Consider the following 17,719-nt stretch of genomic DNA (forward strand, 5'->3'; position numbering starts at 1 on the left):
GAGGATGGCGACGTAACCTGACAATCCACGGGGAGAGGTGGACAATGAACTATGGCTACAGTGAATGTACCCACAAAGGTAACCTCCAGCATCATATACAGCAAGTGGTTTGGCTGTACCATACCAGCCCTTTTTGGGATGACTCACCTCGTGGGGTGGGCGTGGGTTGCAGGTGACTGGGGTCAGGGAATGAATCCAGGGACCTGCTCGAGCTTCAACAGGGAATATTAAAATATAAACATGAATGTGCAAGATGTGGAGGCTGTGCAGTGTTTTATTGGGGAACAGGAGCAAACTTCGGTGGCAGTGTACAAAGCAGGGGTAGGGGGTTCCATTTCAGCCTGGAAACAAGGGCTTTTACTCTAGTTAAAGTAGACAAGTATAATGTCTGGCTTGTGTTTTATCCCAACAGAGAAGAGGCTTTGATTTTGGAATGGGGGGGGGTTTCAAGAGGGTTTTTGTTTGGGCTATCAAGGCCTTAGGCAGAGGAAATTTGAGTTGAACTTGAAATCGGCAAGGGAGCGGTCTTTACCTGATTTGATGGTATCCCCTTTAGCTGTAGTGCCCAAGAAAACTGGTGGCAAATTTCAAATGATTCATGATATCTCTTGGCCTAAAGGTTTGTCTGTCTATGCCTTTATTGCTAGAGGACACAGCTGTTCAGTTTGCGTCTGTAGATGTGGCTATGGCTTTAGTGCGAAGAGCAGGTCCAAGTTCTGAGTTGGCTAAATGTGACATCAAATCAGCCTTTCAAATACTTCCAGTTCATCCCCTTGACTTTTCTTTGCTGGGTACACAATTTGATAATCAATTGTATATTGATAAAGTGTTGCTGTGTGATTTAGTGCAAGCTTTTTGAGACATTTACCACTTTTTTTACAGTGGTGTTTTACGTTCAGATCAGATCACAAGTTAGTCAATCATTATTTGGATGATTTCCTGTTTGTTGATGTAGGTGGTACAAATGCATGCAAAAGAGCACTGCAGGGTGTTCCATTAGCACCAGAAGAAATTGAAGGCCTGAGTACTTGCTTGGTCTTCTTGGGTTCAGAGCTGGATACAGTGAACAGAGAAGCTAGGTTACCTCAACTGAAGGTCAGAGAGATGGTATTGTTTGAAAAGGAGATTTCTGCACCTAAGCTCCAGCTTAGATTCAGTTATTGCTAGGACACCTCAATTTTGAATGCTGGTTGGTGAGAGCTGGTAGGGCTTTTTGTCATTCTCTTGGCTTTGCCAGTGGCAAAATGACCACATCACAGGCTTTTTGGTGCATCATCGCGAAACTTGACGCATCGCTGCTGCCTGCACCGAAGCGTGGTCCCCACTTGATGCAACGACTGCAGCTTACAATGCAGGCCCTGACTTTTTGCTGCAGCACCTCCGTAGAATCGCTGCTGCAGGAAATAAGCCTGACTGCACTTGCCAAGCTACCAAGGGGTCAGTACAGGTTATTCTGAGGGTGTAACTTACTTACCCCGACCATAGTGAGCGTTCCTACTTAGACAGGGTGCAAAGTTCTGCCAACTAGAGACCCCATTTCTAACAGTTATGAAACCACAGCAGGTGAGATGAGAAGAAGAATGTTGCAAGGGTGGGCCAAAGAACAAGTGAGGGCGGTTTAAAAGGGAACCAGTGACAATGGAGAAGCTGGTGTTAATTAAGAGTTTTCCCGAGGTCTGTTTTTACTTGTTTGAAAGGTTATTATTCAAGCTAAGCATGTTGTGGTTATTCTTTGGTGCTTTTCTAGTTGCTGGGCAGGGGTGAAGACGGTGGATTAAAGGCAGTTGACATAGAATGGTCTGAAATTATACCTAGCAAGTTCAAAAACGGATCAGACAGGTAAAGGGGTGAGGGCTCTGTTTAACAAAATTGGTGCGTTGGTATGCCCAGTGGAGGCTTGGTAGGAGTTCATGGCGGTGGGGGTAGCTTAGTCTGGATAGTTTTTTTGCCATGCAGATGGGTCGAGACTACTAGCATCACAGGTTTTAGGGGTAATGAGCAAGGTTCTGTCTAAGATGGGGGAGAATCCCAGTCTTTTCGGCACACATTCGTTTAGATTACACAGGTTTTAGGGGATATGAGGAATGTTCGATTTAAGATGGGGGAGACCCCCAGTCTTTTTGGCACACATTTTTTTAGATTTGGTGTTGCGTTTGATAGGGCGAGGTTAGGTTTCTCCATGAGAGAGATGATGGTTGTCTGAATGTTGCTTACTCTACATTAGACAATTGGAAGAGTTTTAAGGTTTGATACTGTGTTAATGCTTATTCTTTCAATCCAGATTGGGTAGAGAGTCCATCCAAGGCGATGTTTACCGTATGGATTGTGGGCCACTCCTTCCTTAAAAGGGCAGCGAAACAAGCAGAGAAACTTCCTTTTGAGAAGAATTTTAGTTTTTGATCCAATGAGATAAAGATTGAATAGTGGGGTAAGGGCAGAATGAAGTGGGGTCAACTGCTGCCATGTCTGTCAAATTGGGTGACAGTGTGCATGTTTTTGAATGTCTTGGTCTTACATTTGGGTGAGAATGACTTAGCATAATAGTCAGGCAAACATGTGTTTTGGACGGTGTTGGTTCCGCTAAGAGTTTGGCGAGAGGCAGTAAAATACACAGCAGTTGAAAAGACTAGGCTAGGTGAGGCAGTGTTTCTGTAAGGCAAGGGGAATAGATTGGTTGAAACTCTGGGACATAAAAAAAAGATTTCATGTTTAATAGGCAGGACAGAGTTCATTTATCTTTCATGGAGAACAAGCTGTCCTTGCTGGAGTTGAGGGAACGTTTAGCATTAAAGCTAGCAGTGAACAGATGGTTTTAAAATATATAGGCAGTTGGTGTGACAGCCATCCCCTTTTTACATGTTTAAAATGGCAATGCAAGCTGTTGGGGTGGCAGCAAACAGATGTTTGAAAGGGTTCTTGACTGGGAAAGGGAAGTGGGGGTTACAGGAAAAACGTCTTGGAAAGGTTTTTCCTGGTGGCAGAAATGAAGGAGCTCGCGCCAGGCCGGAAGGGTTGGGGGCCTTTCAAGATAGTCCTAGGCAAGAATACAGGGGAGCGATGGTTGGGTCACGTGTGAAGGACAGCAAATTAAAGGAAAGGGGATGGTGAGGAACAAATGTTTCTTGGGGGACTGTTATAGTAGGGGGGAGGATTAATGGGTGTGGTCAGTCAAAAAATGGTATTAGTGTGGCGGGCTTTTTGATCTAAATAAGTTCACAACCTGCATACCTGTCCTGATAAAGTGCCCTTTTGCTCTCACCTTGGCCAGTTTATTCTGTGCCGTTTCGCCCACTGAGGGCTCCAGGGGTTGGCATCCCTAGTATGTCCACCCCCAGGGTGCTTCGGGTGGATGGCGCAGTCCAGGGCTTTGTATTGGTTGGTTCAGGCTCAGGGTGGGGTTTAGGTTGCAGCTGATTTTCTAGGGGTCGGTTAGGCACAGATTTAGAACACGGTGGTCCTCGTAGGTAGGGCAGTGGTTTTGCCTTTGCCCCCTCCCTCCCACCCTATGTTTCCGGTTTTGCGGGCATACAGGTTGTTTGTTTTATTGGGCAATTGTTTTGCAGTTGGGGGTCTTGGTTTCAGTTGTCGCGATCAGGAAAGGTGGAAGAAATAAACAAGACCTTGTAGGGTAGTCCTTGGCAGAGGGAATAATGGGGAGCCATTGTTGGGTCACGTGTGAAGGACAGCGAATGAAAGGAAAGTGTATGGTAAGGAATGAATGTTTGGATGATTGTTGGGGGACTGTTCTTGTTGGGGTGAGGATTAAAGTGAGGGGTCAGTCAAAAAATGGTGTAAGTGAGGTGGGTTTTGGATCATTTATTGTAATGTAAATAAGTTCACAACATGCTTACATGTCATAATAAAGCAGCTTTTTACTCTCACTTTGGACTCTTTATTCTGCGCTGTTTCACACAAATGGGAATTTGCGTTCCCCGGCTCTTTAAAGTACAACTCTGGCTGTCATCCCTGGTGATTGACTAATGCTTTCCTCACAGATAATCTGACTCCACAAAAGAGAGTGCCTGACATGCACACGTTATTCAAAAATGTTGAGCCACGCTCACAGCTGTGCTTGCGCTTGTTCCTACGCAGAGGCAAATTTAACTTCAACAAAATGTTCTTCGTTTAGACTCAAAAACATTTTTTTAAGAGAACTGTGCTTCATTCATGCTCATACATTTATTCTGTAATTTCCCACTTCACAGTGTATATTTTATTAAGAGAAATGTAAGTGTAAATCGAAACCGTATACTCATGTGTCAGTGGGTGTGCTATATAAATACAACAGATATTATAAAATGTCGTGTGTGTGGTAGGAATTACATCCCGCCTCTCTACAGGACTAATGAATCAGTTTACATCTGTAGAAAGCCACAAAGGTGGTCCTGATGGAATAATGTGTGGTTGTAACACCACCCACGAGAGAAAGCTGTAATTACAAAGTGAACGCAAGTGGGTGAATTACCCACCCCAAACACTATGTAATGCATTCCATCATCTAACGTGAAAGGCCAGGCTTGAGTCTGATTAAAGCAGCTGTTGGAATTCTGTACATTTAGGACTGAGCATGCGCACACATCTCATGATGGGCTAAAGCAGCGATGGATCTGCCTATAAGGTAATCTGGCAGTGCTTGCTGGGCTGGTCTGACAGGTCAGTGTGTCAGACGTTTTGTGGGCGGTTTGTGGGCCTGTTTTATGTTCTGCTGAGCCAGTTTGTATTGTTGATTTCCCTGATATTCTTACAATTATTGCCTGCAGCAAGCACAAAAGCACGCAGTCCCTGTTACCTTGCAGAACTACTATATAGCGTGGATTTACAAGTTCAAAAGGGCCCCAAATATGGGTCATTTTTTTTGTTTTCTGATTTGGTAATGGGAAACAATTTTATTTTGGTGCCTGGGCCTATTTTCTGCCCCAGTCCGACCCAGGGCAAAAGGTATAGGTTGGCCTTGTACGAGCAACTGTGAAATCAAGTTTTGGCTAATGCTTCTGCGTAGGCCATCTCTATTAAATTAAATGGCAAATGCCTAATGAGGTAATGTGTAACACAGGTGCAGAGGAAGGGCATTCACCAGTCTTGGCAGTACTTTATTTAGTGAAACACACTTCCATGAACACCATGCAGTATACACCAAAAAGACTTTCTGGGCCCGATCGATTCACAAAGATTTGTGTAAGAGTAGGTGTGACTTACTCATGTAGCACTCCTGGCTTACTCTTAAATTTCAGGAGTAAGCCAGGAGTCCTCACTCATGCCTACAAAGCTCTACACAACGAAGGGCCAGCATACCTGAACCACCACCTCACATTCCACGCACCCGCCAGACTACTTTGATCCTCCCAACTCGCCCTCGCCTCAGTCCACAGGATCCACAAGACCAGAATAGGAGGAAGGTCTTCTCCTACCTTGCCGCCAAGACCTGGAACACCCTGCCCCTGCACTTAAGACAATCCACATCGCTGACACAATTCAGGAAGGACCTCAAGACATGGCTCTTCGAATAATCCTTCACACAGTCCGACCAGCAGCACTCTCCCCTAGCGCCTTGAGACCCTCACGGGTGAGTAGCCACGCTTTACAAGCCCTTGATTGATTGACTGCTAGAGTTTGGCAGCAAGTCATTCATAAGTCACAACAACATCTTTGTAAATGGGGCTGTCTGAATAAATACTCTTGCTCACAAGTAAACGTACTAAGCAATGTTTAGATGGCTGTTGAATCTGAAACGGGAAGCAATGCTCACAGCTAATAATCATGAAAACTGCAAAGAAATTCTCATAACAAATAGGTTCTCTTTTAGAGTGAGTTTGAAGTGTGCAATAGTAGTATCATACATGCAGTTAGTGAATTACCACACATTTATCAAATTTTTTATATTTACAGCGATATTGTACTATCAAATATAAATTCCGTAACTCTACTCCAGAGCACCGGAAATTGTATCCCTTTTTACTTGACCGGAATATTTTGTTCATGTAACCCTCGATTGGTGCAGCCACCCAATACAGTAAATGCAGCACGCATCCTTCAACAACATGCAGTACTAACATTACGTATTTTAAAGATTAACCAGTTAAAATATTACCTGGAAGATGACAAACCACTGGGATCCCCAATTTTGCTAGCTCTTTAGCATCACCAACGCCAGATAACATGAGCAGTTGTGGGGAATTTATGGACCCACCACTCAAAATCACTTCTTTCTTGGCAAACACCTAAAACCATAAACATAAAACACACCTGATTAGCACAAAGAGGTTGGCACAAACTCCTTATAGTTCATTTGTTCTGACACTGTTAGAAATGTGATTTCTGGTTGGCTAAGGCTTGCGCCAAAGTCAGGCAGAAACCACCACTCTAGTCAGGGCAAGGAAGTTACACGCCAAAGATAACCCCTGCTCACCCCCTTGGTAGCTTGGCACGAGCATTCAGGCTTATCTCTGAGGCGATGTGTAAAGCGTTTGCGCGCGCACGGAGCAACAACACCCAAGGCCCACCACAAAGGAAACTCCGCACAAGGTATTATATAAAAATAGCCTCTGTATTATACCAAAACACATTAGATAAAAACACACACTTTACAATGTGCCAACAGGCACGGGCAGAATTTACAAGGGATTATATATACAGGGGACAGGGCCACATGGACCACTGTCAGGAATTAGCACTTGGTAGAAATTAGCACTTAGAACCTAAGAATAATACTTTAGAACATAGCACATACAATCACTGTAGCACTAAAAATAGAACATGTAGCACGCAACCAGTAACTACTGGTAACAGGTAAGTACCACCTACGCAACCCTAACCACCTTAGGAAAATATCGCGCAGGGAACCAGGACCTCACTAGCACCACCTGTACTAGGAGAAAACAACCACCTAAGTATCACAATACCTGTAGGGGTAAACGCACATTACACATGACGCATAAAAACATTCAGAGGTGTAAACACAAGGCACATGACGCATAAAAATACATTCAGGGGTGCAGGAAAGGAACAATAGCGCAAAACTCACATTCGCCACCACCGGTGGCAGTCCCTAGGCCAACTGGCCGTGAAGGGGCAAGGACGCCCTGCGTCCAGCAGAGTCAGGGCGCGCCTGCGCAGGCTGCGCAAACCAGGGCGCACAACCTAAATGTTGCAGCTGCCCACTAAGTGCTGGGCAGCTGGGAAAAGGAGCGTGGGCACCACTGTGCCCTTTGAACACAAATCACAGTCACGTGGGGCCTCTCGGGACTCTCTAATCCAAACAGTGCGCCTTTTTGGAGCCTCGGGGCTCTAAACAACAACACAAGCCCCCTAAGCCTCTGTGGCTCTGTAACTAATATGGGGCAAGGTGGGAGTGGCCCGCTGCCATCTGGGGCCACTCAAACACGTAAGAAATGCCCCGGTAACGTTGGAGCCCTCTAGGCTCTGAACAAATATCTGCCGTTCGTTGGAGCCTTCACGGCTCTGAACAAATATCTGCCGTTCGTTGGTGGAGACCTCCTGGGGCTCGAGAAACAAATGACAGGCCCCCTAGACGTTGGAGTCCCACACGGGGGACTCTTTGGGATGCGGGCCTCGTCTTTGGAGCGCACTAGCGCTCCCAGCCAGTGCGCACACGGAGTCCCCCCCCCAGCCCTTTCGCACTCACCGGGCTGTCGCTCTGGGGACTCGCGCGTCGCCTCTGTTGTCTCCGCTCCGGGGCTGGCAGCACTCACCGTCACTTCTCTCGCGGCGGGGCTGGGGCAGTCACGGCGCTGCTTCCTCTTCTAGGCAGAGTGCCCCGGGGTGCAGGGTAGGCTCCTGCCGGCTCCGGGCAGCCGCAATGCTTTGGAAGGAGGCGGGGTAGGCTCCCGCCCTCCTAGATCCGTTTCCGGTTGTCCCGGAGTCCCGCCCTCGGCCTGCCTGACTTCCTGCAAGCCCGGCCGCGGCGGTGATCTCCAAACTCGGTCCACAGAGGGGTAGGCTCCCTCGTTAGATGTGATATACGGCGGGGTGGGCACCCGCCGTAAGTATAATCAAATAAGCGGGGTGGGCACCCGCAAGTACACCACAATGCGGGGTGGGCACCCGCCAATTAAATAATTAAATGAGCGGGGTGGCTCCCGCTCGGTCGGTAAAGACGGGGCAAATGCCGGGTGGGCACCGGCTGGCAGTAATAAAGCGCTCCTGAGCGCTAAGGGCGAATAAAAGCGCTTCCAGGCGCTTTGGGGACACAAATAAAGCGCTCCCAGCGCTTTAGGGACAAAAGAACCACAAAGTCCAGCAAAGTTCTTCCCTGCATGCAGCAGGGCAGGGGTGGGGGGCAAGGCTGGACCCAGAGCCAGCTCACTGGGCCTCCAGGCAGGGAGGTAGTCCAAGTGCCGGTCCTCTGGTCCAGCAGCAGCAGCAGCCGCCCTCAGGTAAGATCCTGGCAGAGAACAGTTTCTGTGGGGACACAGCCCCATTTTTATACACTAAAACCCTTTGTTCTTGGTTCAGGGTGAGGGGGAAAACCAGTCGCAGCTGGTTGGGGAGCACCCTTGATGTGCTCAGCCCCTCACTCTATTCACTGGCAGGGCTAGGGTCGTCAGTCGCACCACAGGGGGCGGAGCCAGCATTGTGTGGGGAAAGCCCTGCCCTATTCAGGTCCAAGGTGCACTCCTCCCCAGCCATCAGCATGCTAATCTCACACTCACCACTGGGTCAGACCCAACCAGACTCCTGGAGCCAGGCTCACCAGCCAGCTCCAGCCAATCACACGCCAGACACACTGCACACAGAAATGCCCACTTCTAGAACTGGCACTTCCACACTAGGTACATGCACGCCGCACAGCTCATCGCGCAGCATTCAATCACACGAGTCCGCACATACCAAACTCGGGCCTGCACACCCCACGCATCAGGAACTACTAGGGACACATACATTCCCCATGCATTCCTATGGGAGGGCAGGCCTATCTCACCACATGCACTCAGAGTGCGCACGCACTTTACCCTGGGACACAGGGAAAGTGCGCAGAAACCAAAAATCACCACACCAAGTCACCCATAAAAAGCAAAAAGTTCAGGGGTGAACCTGCCAGAAGGGCCAAGTCCAACAGACACCATCTGTAAAAGGTAGGATTTAGACACCATTTATAATGTTTGCTACATAAGCTTTTTCTAATAACCGAGATCAAGAAGAATGGTAACCTACAGCCCATCACAACCAAATCCCTCCAGCTTTACGTTTTAATTGCTAGTGGTGAAGGCGCAAGCTGACAGAGCTAGTTTGGGACTACTGGCGCCCTGGTGGAACGTCCTTCATGGGATAGTTAGGGCCAATGAAGGATGTACTTTGCAGTCACTATGGAAGGCAGAAAATAAAAAAATCTCCAAGACTATCACAGTAGAACTCAGACAATTTTGAGCTTATGTAGACTCTTCATACAGAAGCAAACATCTGAACAAGAATAATTTACAAAATATTTTAGGATCTTTTAGATGCCATTGCATTTTTAATTGTGACACTATTTAAGGTAGCAGTAAATGACATGAAAACTAGTGCTATCATTTCTTCATACGTCAAGGAACATACAAACAGTCTAGAACTAGTCTTAATTTTAAGACTGGAGGACAGGATTGATTGTTGCATACTTTGCGGATTAAAAGCTCAGAGATTAAGGAGAAGCTGCGGAACCACCCTTCCTCCAGGAAGATTGACAATGAAGACCAAGGAGTCCTGTACACAGTGTAAGACGGATCCTACTGCTTTTAATGACTGTTATAATTTATTAGTAGAGCTCACATACGCAAGTGCTTCTTGGCACTTTAGCTATATGTCAGTCCCTGATATATCTTGTAGTTGGCCTGCAAATGCTCAATTTGCCATATATTTTTATTCAACATCAAAAAGAACTTTATTCGGCCAATTAAAGGCCAGAAAAGCACAAAATAAATACAATCTTCACATTCGCATTAATAGAAAATGTGTAGCAAATCCTAGAAGATACATTTTAAGACAATACAATTGTAAAATTAGGACTCATAATTTTTTCTTAACGTTATTGCAGCAGTAATGTAATTGAGTACAGAAAAGCAGATTTCCAAGCACCTAGAAATTGCAAATAACTCAGACCATCTTTGTATGAAGTAAAGTGCTTGAGCAATAAAATAGGACCTGAAAACTGGACTCTTAACGAGCGATACAGATTACAAAATAAACAAACTGCACAGTTGATTGTGAAGAGACAGCTCACATGGGCGAAAAAGAGCCGACCAAAGGGAAACCAACTAGGTGATGGGCAATATTCAGTCTTGGCCTTGTAAAACAAAATCTGTGTTGAGGGTTGATAAGTCAGGGTAAATAGGAATCCAGACCTGAGGCATTAGATAATTGCATGTAGTTAATAATAGTACCCATGGGCACCTTTCGATTCGACCCTCCATATTTCATTCAAAAAAAGAAAGACTCACTTGGAAGCAGTGTGCTCAGAATCATACACTAAAGGAGAATCAGCACTATTATTGTATTGGTTGGTATGCCTTTGCCGGGACCTCTGCCCATTTGAACCCTCCAAATCCTGGGACCATTCCTACAATCTATGAGGAGCACTTGGAAATCCCACCCACCACAACATCATGACTGCCTTCCATTTTAACCTCTTTAATGCCATCCTTCATTGCGCCGGGTATGCCCAGACATGGGTCCCAGGCTCACTGTACCACTGGAATCAAGCTATCCTGGCTGCAGAGGGGTGAAACCCCGAAACTGGTCCTAGGATACTTGTTTCCGGTCCAGGGAGGACATGGCTTAGCAGTTCGGGCTGGACTGTTCCCATGAGGCACAGGGTCAAGACTGATTTGCATATGGCCAGGTCTAAACTGGGGTGGCATGGTGAGCAAAATAATGGTGGCTTTAACCCAGATCTCTTGATTGGGGGATGAATGTTTTGATTTGTTCTGCATTTCGTCCATCAATTTTGTGTCTTTTGCTTTCTCGCCCTAAGTGCGCCGGGTATGCCCAGACGTGGGTCCCGGGCTCACTGTGCCACTGGAATCAACCTGCCTGGCTGAAGAGGGGCGAAACCCCGAAACCAGTCCTAGGATGCTGGTTTCCGGTCCAGGGAGGACCTGGCTTCGCAGATCGGGCTGGACTGTTCCCATGTTCTCTCCCTCGCATTAAGAATCTTATGGCCCGAAATTGGAAAAGAGCCAACCTGTCTGAATTTTATGACACTCTAGTCTCTACTGCTCCCACATCGCTGACCTCTCTGGAGGGACAAGTAGACAGTCTTGATGAATGGTTACGACAGGCCAGTGACAAAGTAGCCCCTCTAAACAAGATCAAAACTAAGCGCCCCCACGACGCACAACGATGGTTTACGGACCAACTTAAAGCAGACAAACTTGCTTTGCGGCAAGCTGAACGCCGCTGGCGCCGCCACTATGACCCACAGCTAAAACTTGTGTATACTGGGGCTTTAAAATCCTATAAACAATCGATCCTAACAGCCAAGACGGCATACTTCTCACAATTAATCCTGGACTCCAATAACAAATCGAAAGACATTTTCTCAATTGTAAATGAGCTTTCCCTGCCGGACAGGGTCACCCCTCAGCCCCAGCCGACCCAAACCCTCTGTGATTCGCTAAACTCCTATTTTATAGAGAAAATAACAATCATTAGGAACAATATCCCGAACCCGGCATCTTCTATTTCTCCTCTTCTCCCTCCCAGAAACACTAGTACTTTGTCGGAGTTTCCACCTATCTCTCTCCAAGAATTCGCCTCACTCCTTCTCAAAGTCAAGTCAGGTTCCCCCAATGATTGTTGCCCCCCGCAGATTTTGAGAGAGGCCTTCCTTGCATGTCCAGGCCCCCCCCTGGCTCTGCTCAACAACTCTCTTGCAATGGGGGAGGTCCCTCTCTCCTTCAAGCAAGCTGCCATCCTACCTATCCTGAAGAAATCCAACGTAGATCCTACCATACTCAGCAACTATAGACCTATTTCCCTCCTCCCCTACCTAGGAAAGATCCTGGAGACCTACGTTACCCGCTGCTTGAGCTCTTTTATAGAGAAATCCTCCTATCTGGATCCTCAGCAAGCGGGTTTCAGACCCCTCCATTCCACCGAGGCGGTCACAGTAGCAGTCTTGGACACCCTTAGGAAGGGCGCTGACAATAACATCCCCCAGGCCCTTGTCCTACTAGATCTCTCGGCGGCATTCGACACGGTCGATCATACCACCTTGATCGACCGTGTCTACAATGCCGGCATTCAGGGAGTGGCCCTCGACTGGCTCCGATCTTTCCTCCACCAGCGATCACAGTCCGTCCATCTCTCCACTCTGTCCGCACCCTACACATCCCTTTCTTGCGGAGTCCCTCAGGGCTCTGCACTGTCCCCGCTTCTTTTTAATTTGTATCTCCAACCCCTATTAGCCTCCCTTCGCAACTCCCCGGTCACGATCTTTAACTATGCGGACGACCTCCAGTTAATTTTTCCTATAGATTCCCTTCCTTCCTCCCGCGTTAATTTCCAGACCACCATGTTGACCATTGCGGAGTGGATGTATCACAGCCACTTAAAACTGAACCCTACCAAAACTGAGCTCGTCTTGGTAGGAGGTCCCAATCACCCATAGAATTCCACCTACTGGCCAACATCTCTGGGGACAGCACCCACTCCCGTGCGCTCATTTAAAAGCCTAGGGGTGATCATCTCTGAAGATCTCTCGATGAAACCGCAAATCAACTCGGTCACTTCAGCCTGCTTTTTCCACCTCAGGCGGATCCGTAAGATCAGCAGGTTTCTTACCAAAGACGCCCTGACCCAAGTTGTTATTGCACTCATCACCTCAAGGCTAGACTACGCCAACACGCTGTATGCGGGTATCCCGGCCTGTCTCCTTCACCGACTACAGCTGGTGCAGAATCAAGCAGCTCGCCTGATTTTCCACCAGCCCAAACATCAGCACGTCACTCCTCTCCTCCATAGTTTGCACTGGCTCCCTATTTCCAAACGTTGCATCCACAAATTGGCATGCTCTACTTTCAAGGCCCTCTCCAATGCCGCCCCTGCGTTCATCTCTTCGTGCTTGATCCGCTATACCCCTTCTAGGGCTCTTCGTTCAGCCTCTCTTAATCTTCTTGAGGTCCCCAAATTTAAAAGGAAAAAGCATGGTGGCTTGAGTTTTTCGGTTCAGGCTTCCTCTACCTGGAACTCTCTGCCACCCTCACTCCGTCTCTGCCCACAGTATGACAGTTTTCGCAGACTTTTAAAAACTCTGCTTTTCCTTTCTGCGTATGACTAACCCTCTCATCCTGGATCACGCTACCTGTCAATTTGAGCGCCAAGAAACCTATGGTGATAGCGCGCGTTACAAATACTTTTTAACATAACATAACATAACATAACATGATGCACAGGGTGAAGACCTATTTGCATATGGCCAGGTCTAAACTGGGGTGGCATGGTGAGCAAAAGAATGATCGATTTACCCTAGATCTCTTGACTGGGGGGGATGAATGTTTTGATTTGTTCTGCATTCCGTCCATCAATTGTGTGTCTTATCCTTCATAAACAGCTAACAGCCACCTTGCTTTTGATCATGATCTTGTAAACACATTATTTGCAATTCCTGCTTGTCATCACTCACCACTAACAAAAAGATTACATGACCTATCCTGAATCCTGAGTGACCACCTCCAGATTGCTCCAAATTCAATGAATGCACACTTCTTTGATGTAACACCAGGTCTTGGCCCACCCCCAATTCGAAGGCCCCACTGCCTGAACGGTTACTCCTACAAAATATTCACACCATCTAGCTTCAGTTTATCCCAAACATAATCTTTAATATTGCTGAGCTCTACCCCAAGACTTCCAGAATGAGAGTTTGATCTGTAAGGAGAGATTGACCATACCCTACTACCTCAACTAACACTCCTCCAACCTAGATATCGCTTTCGCAACTAAAACATGGATTTGAGCCAAAGACTCCACTACTTCAGTGCCCTACACATCACCATTATATCCTATTTACAGGCCCAAAGGACAGAATAAAGGAAGAGGGTGGGGGCCTCCTGTATACAAGGCATTCCCTCAAACTCATGTTTGACTTCACCCCTAACATACTTGAAGACATCACTACCTGCCTTGACTCTCCAGTTCCACTAATTTGGAACACTCTTTACCACCCCTCCCACAGACTTAATCATATATTTATGTGATCATCTTATTCAATTTCACAACACCATGTGCTCTATCAACCACACCCCCCTCTCCTAGGTACATTCAACCTAAACAGTAGCAACTATGCCCTGGAACTCCAACTTGACTCACTCTCCTTTGACCAAACAACCATCAACATTAACTTCCAAACCACACACATTAGTGGCCAACTCATAGACCTATGGCAGAGCACTCATTCAAATGGCCCTCTCCATTTGCTGCACTGACAACCTCTTGTTGCCAATAATCACTCTCCAACCCTTTAAGAGAATCCCTGGGGAACTCAACTCACCCTTTAATGGGTTCTTCCTGCTTTGTAGGTTTCCCCACAATTTGCATCATTAAGACTGGCTGTCACCTTCACTACGTAGGAAATACGGGACACTGGAGTTAATCACTGTACTTAAAAAAATGTATTTCTTTTTGTGGGGTTTTCTTGCCTTTGTAAATGTTAACACACTCAAGTGATGCGTCGGTGTAGATTCTGCAGTCAAGGTGAGGTGTTGGTTCTGTAGACGATGCGCCGGGTTTTTCCATGCAGTTTAGGGGATGTGTTGATCTTCCCATACTGCAGTGACGGCGATGCGCTGGTCCTTAATGCAATGCGCCGATTCTGCTCCCACAACAGCAAAGATACGTCGGTTCTGCTGCACGCAGACTGGAGAGTTGCCTGAAGCAAGCACCTTGGTCACATCTAATAGACCAGGCACAGGAGCAGGGGAGTGAGACTTTGGTATCCCTGATTCTCAAAAACCGGAGGTAAGCCAGCAAGCCCTTGGAGATCACTTTGGGTTTAAGCAACGTCTAGCTCTTCCTCAGCAGGGTCAGAGGTACTACCCTCTCCACAGTAGAAAAGCAGTTCTTCCAGAGTAGCAATCCAGCAGTTTGACAGTTCTATAAACAGCACAGCAGTCCTTCTTCCTGACAGTTTCTTTACAAGCCCAGAATCCTGAGAAACTGTTGAACTATAGACAGATCTTACAACTGCCTTTCCTCAGTACATTACTGGAGAAAGTGGTCTATCAATAACTATCAAGTTTTGTGACCAATAACGGTGTGGGTTATTCCTCCCAGATGGGTTTCTATGCATGTTACTGAATTGGACTCTCCATTGTTCCCATGCCTGACGACTTGCGTCATGATGTTGATGCCAGTATTACCACTGTGTTAAACCTGGTGTATCTAACAGCAGCTTTCAATACTGTCAATCATGCTGTTCTTTTAACTTGACACGTGGTACAAGGACCACAGCCCCATTGAGCAAAAGGTTAGTTACAAGGGAGATTAGTATCTGTTGCTGGAGGAAGGGTGTAGGGTTGTGAATTTCAAGAGTCTTTAGCAGCAACTCCCTATTCTTTGGACTGGGGAAACTCCCAGCCTGAACCGTAGAGCGAGGGTAGACTTCTGTCGCCAGTGTTCTGCAAGAGGCCTCTCAAGTTTTTGAGGGAAATGAAACGCCTGCTTTGGCAAAGACATGCACAGTGAGCTGACGTGCTGTGATTTTTGTAAAATTCGCCATCTTAGATTTTTCCCAGAATACTGTACAGAGATGGGACAGTCAGTCGGCTGGTTTCTGTTTTTAGAGAGAGATAGATTATGCAGCATCTCAAGATTGGGTGGGTGTGCCACCAAGGTCCCTTTAAAGATAGAAAAAAATGAAAAGGAGCCTTGGGCAAGCGAGAAGGACCATTGTGGCTGTTGACCCGTTGTCATGAGCATTGTGGGGAGGGCACCAACATTTGAAATCTATATTCCTGAACTCTCTTGAACCTTCACTTCTGAGATATTGGCACCAGCTCATTGATTCTCCACCAGCTCTTGAGGGAGAGTGGACAAGCTGCGGAGTCCGGATGGTGGAAGCAACGTGGGTTCTTTTTGGGACTGGTCCTGCTATGGTGACCTGAAGAAGCGAGCACTGTGAACTCCGGCTGTTGAGCTGTTACCCTGCTACAAGGACTAGGTCATAGTGGCTGGGGAGAGCAGGTGCAGAGTGTGGGCTGCCACTGAGGAGCTGTTTGGGGCTGCAGAGGATCTGAGGGGACCACTGAGCTATGCAGGGCAGGCAAAGACCCTTTACAATGAAGCTAAGGGGTATGAGCAATACTTGCCCATGTTGTGGCAAGTCCCTTTGTTCCTGGACCAGCAAGCACCTAGCTATTATGACTGGTGCCTGGAGGAGATCCCTTGAAGTAAAACATTCCAAATCCTGTCAAAAATGGAGATATCGTAGTTTCAAGCTTTCACTCATATGCCGTTTTCCAACATTACCAGTGGGATCCCAGACAACTGGATGCCTGAGGCTACTGGAAAATTGTGCAGAGAAGACTCAGCCCTTAGAAGCGGTCAACCTCCATAAAATTACAAACACAACCATATTGCATTCTATTCTGCCCGTTAGGCGAACCATGGTGAAGAGTAATTAGCCTGATTTTGTGCTCGTTGACCATTTCTTGACCGCACTGACCGGCCTCCTCACTGGCACTACTGTGGGGCAGTCTTGCAGGTCCCCATGTGGTGTCTTGTTCCTCCCTTTGGCCAGCCTTTTTGGAAACAGGTCAGCTTAAGGAGAGCCAGGATTAAGTTGTTGTCTTTCTCCAAACCACAACAGTGCTTGACCACTCACAAATTCCAACCTGCTGTCCATTCCCAGATAGTTTACCACACTGCCCGTCAGCGATGAGGATGTGTACGCACATAGGTGTAGATTAGCAAGAAAGCAGGGACAGTGGAAAACGACTAAGTGATCGACAATTGATGTATTGTACTGTGTTGAAAGAAAATAATAAAAATTGTTATTAAAAAAAAAAAAGAAAGCAGGGACAGACAGCTGCATGGCCTCCAACGCGGGGGCAGGGAGGGAATAAGTAGAAGGAATGGTGATCGAATGGCCATATGAGGTAGAGGCACCCACAACAGTGACTCTGGAGCAGCTGTTACTTTTGGGGAAGTAGAGAGGACACAATAAAAGCAAAGTAATCCTAAGCATTTTATTTTAGTTGTGTCCTCTTATTCTTTCTCTGTTCAATTCTACTGGAGCCACCTAGGTTGAGTGCTTATATGGATGGCGTCAAGAAGCTATGGTGTGCGTTGCACTTTATAAAAAAATTTAACAATCTAAAAAGCAATCAGCACAAACAACTAGGATCGCAGGCTGAAGCTTGTGAATTCTGTTATATTACACATTTTCTCAAAACATAAAAGGGAGAGGTGGAAGTAAGCCAAGGCACAACTCCACACTTTAATAAATAAGATATCACAACAGCGTGCCATGGCTAATAGTATAGAGTTAAATTGGTCTATAACATTCAGAGTTGGATGTCCGAGATTTTTCAATTGAGATGCCAATTTTATTTTAAAAGGGGAGGCCTCACTCACTGTTTTAGACATGCTTCATCATTGGCGACCTCACCCCACCCAGGGCGGACACAACCTCAAATGAGAAGGAGTTCTTAGATAAAACTTACTGGATGAGAAGTGATCCAGAATTCTTAAAAATACCTGAAGGTAAAACCATGTTGTCACCCTTATT

At 46.7% G+C, this 17,719-nt stretch overlaps 1 protein-coding gene across 6 annotated transcripts in view; it reads right to left on the bottom strand.

The window, feature by feature from the left end:
• The window catches only part of CHDH (choline dehydrogenase), a 178,399-nt gene that overhangs the window by 12,913 nt on the left and 147,767 nt on the right, over positions 1 to 17,719 (bottom strand). For all 6 annotated transcript variants that reach the window (XM_085624629.1, XM_085624628.1, XM_085624626.1 and 3 more), the window contains exon 4: positions 6,089 to 6,218. In XM_085624629.1, coding sequence (XP_085480755.1) covers positions 6,089 to 6,218 — 130 coding nt within the window. The remainder of the gene's footprint in view (positions 1 to 6,088; positions 6,219 to 17,719) is intronic.

The sequence above is a fragment of the Triturus cristatus genome, chromosome 9 (genome assembly GCF_964204655.1).
Source record: "Triturus cristatus chromosome 9, aTriCri1.1, whole genome shotgun sequence".
Lineage (NCBI taxonomy): Eukaryota > Metazoa > Chordata > Amphibia > Caudata > Salamandridae > Triturus > Triturus cristatus.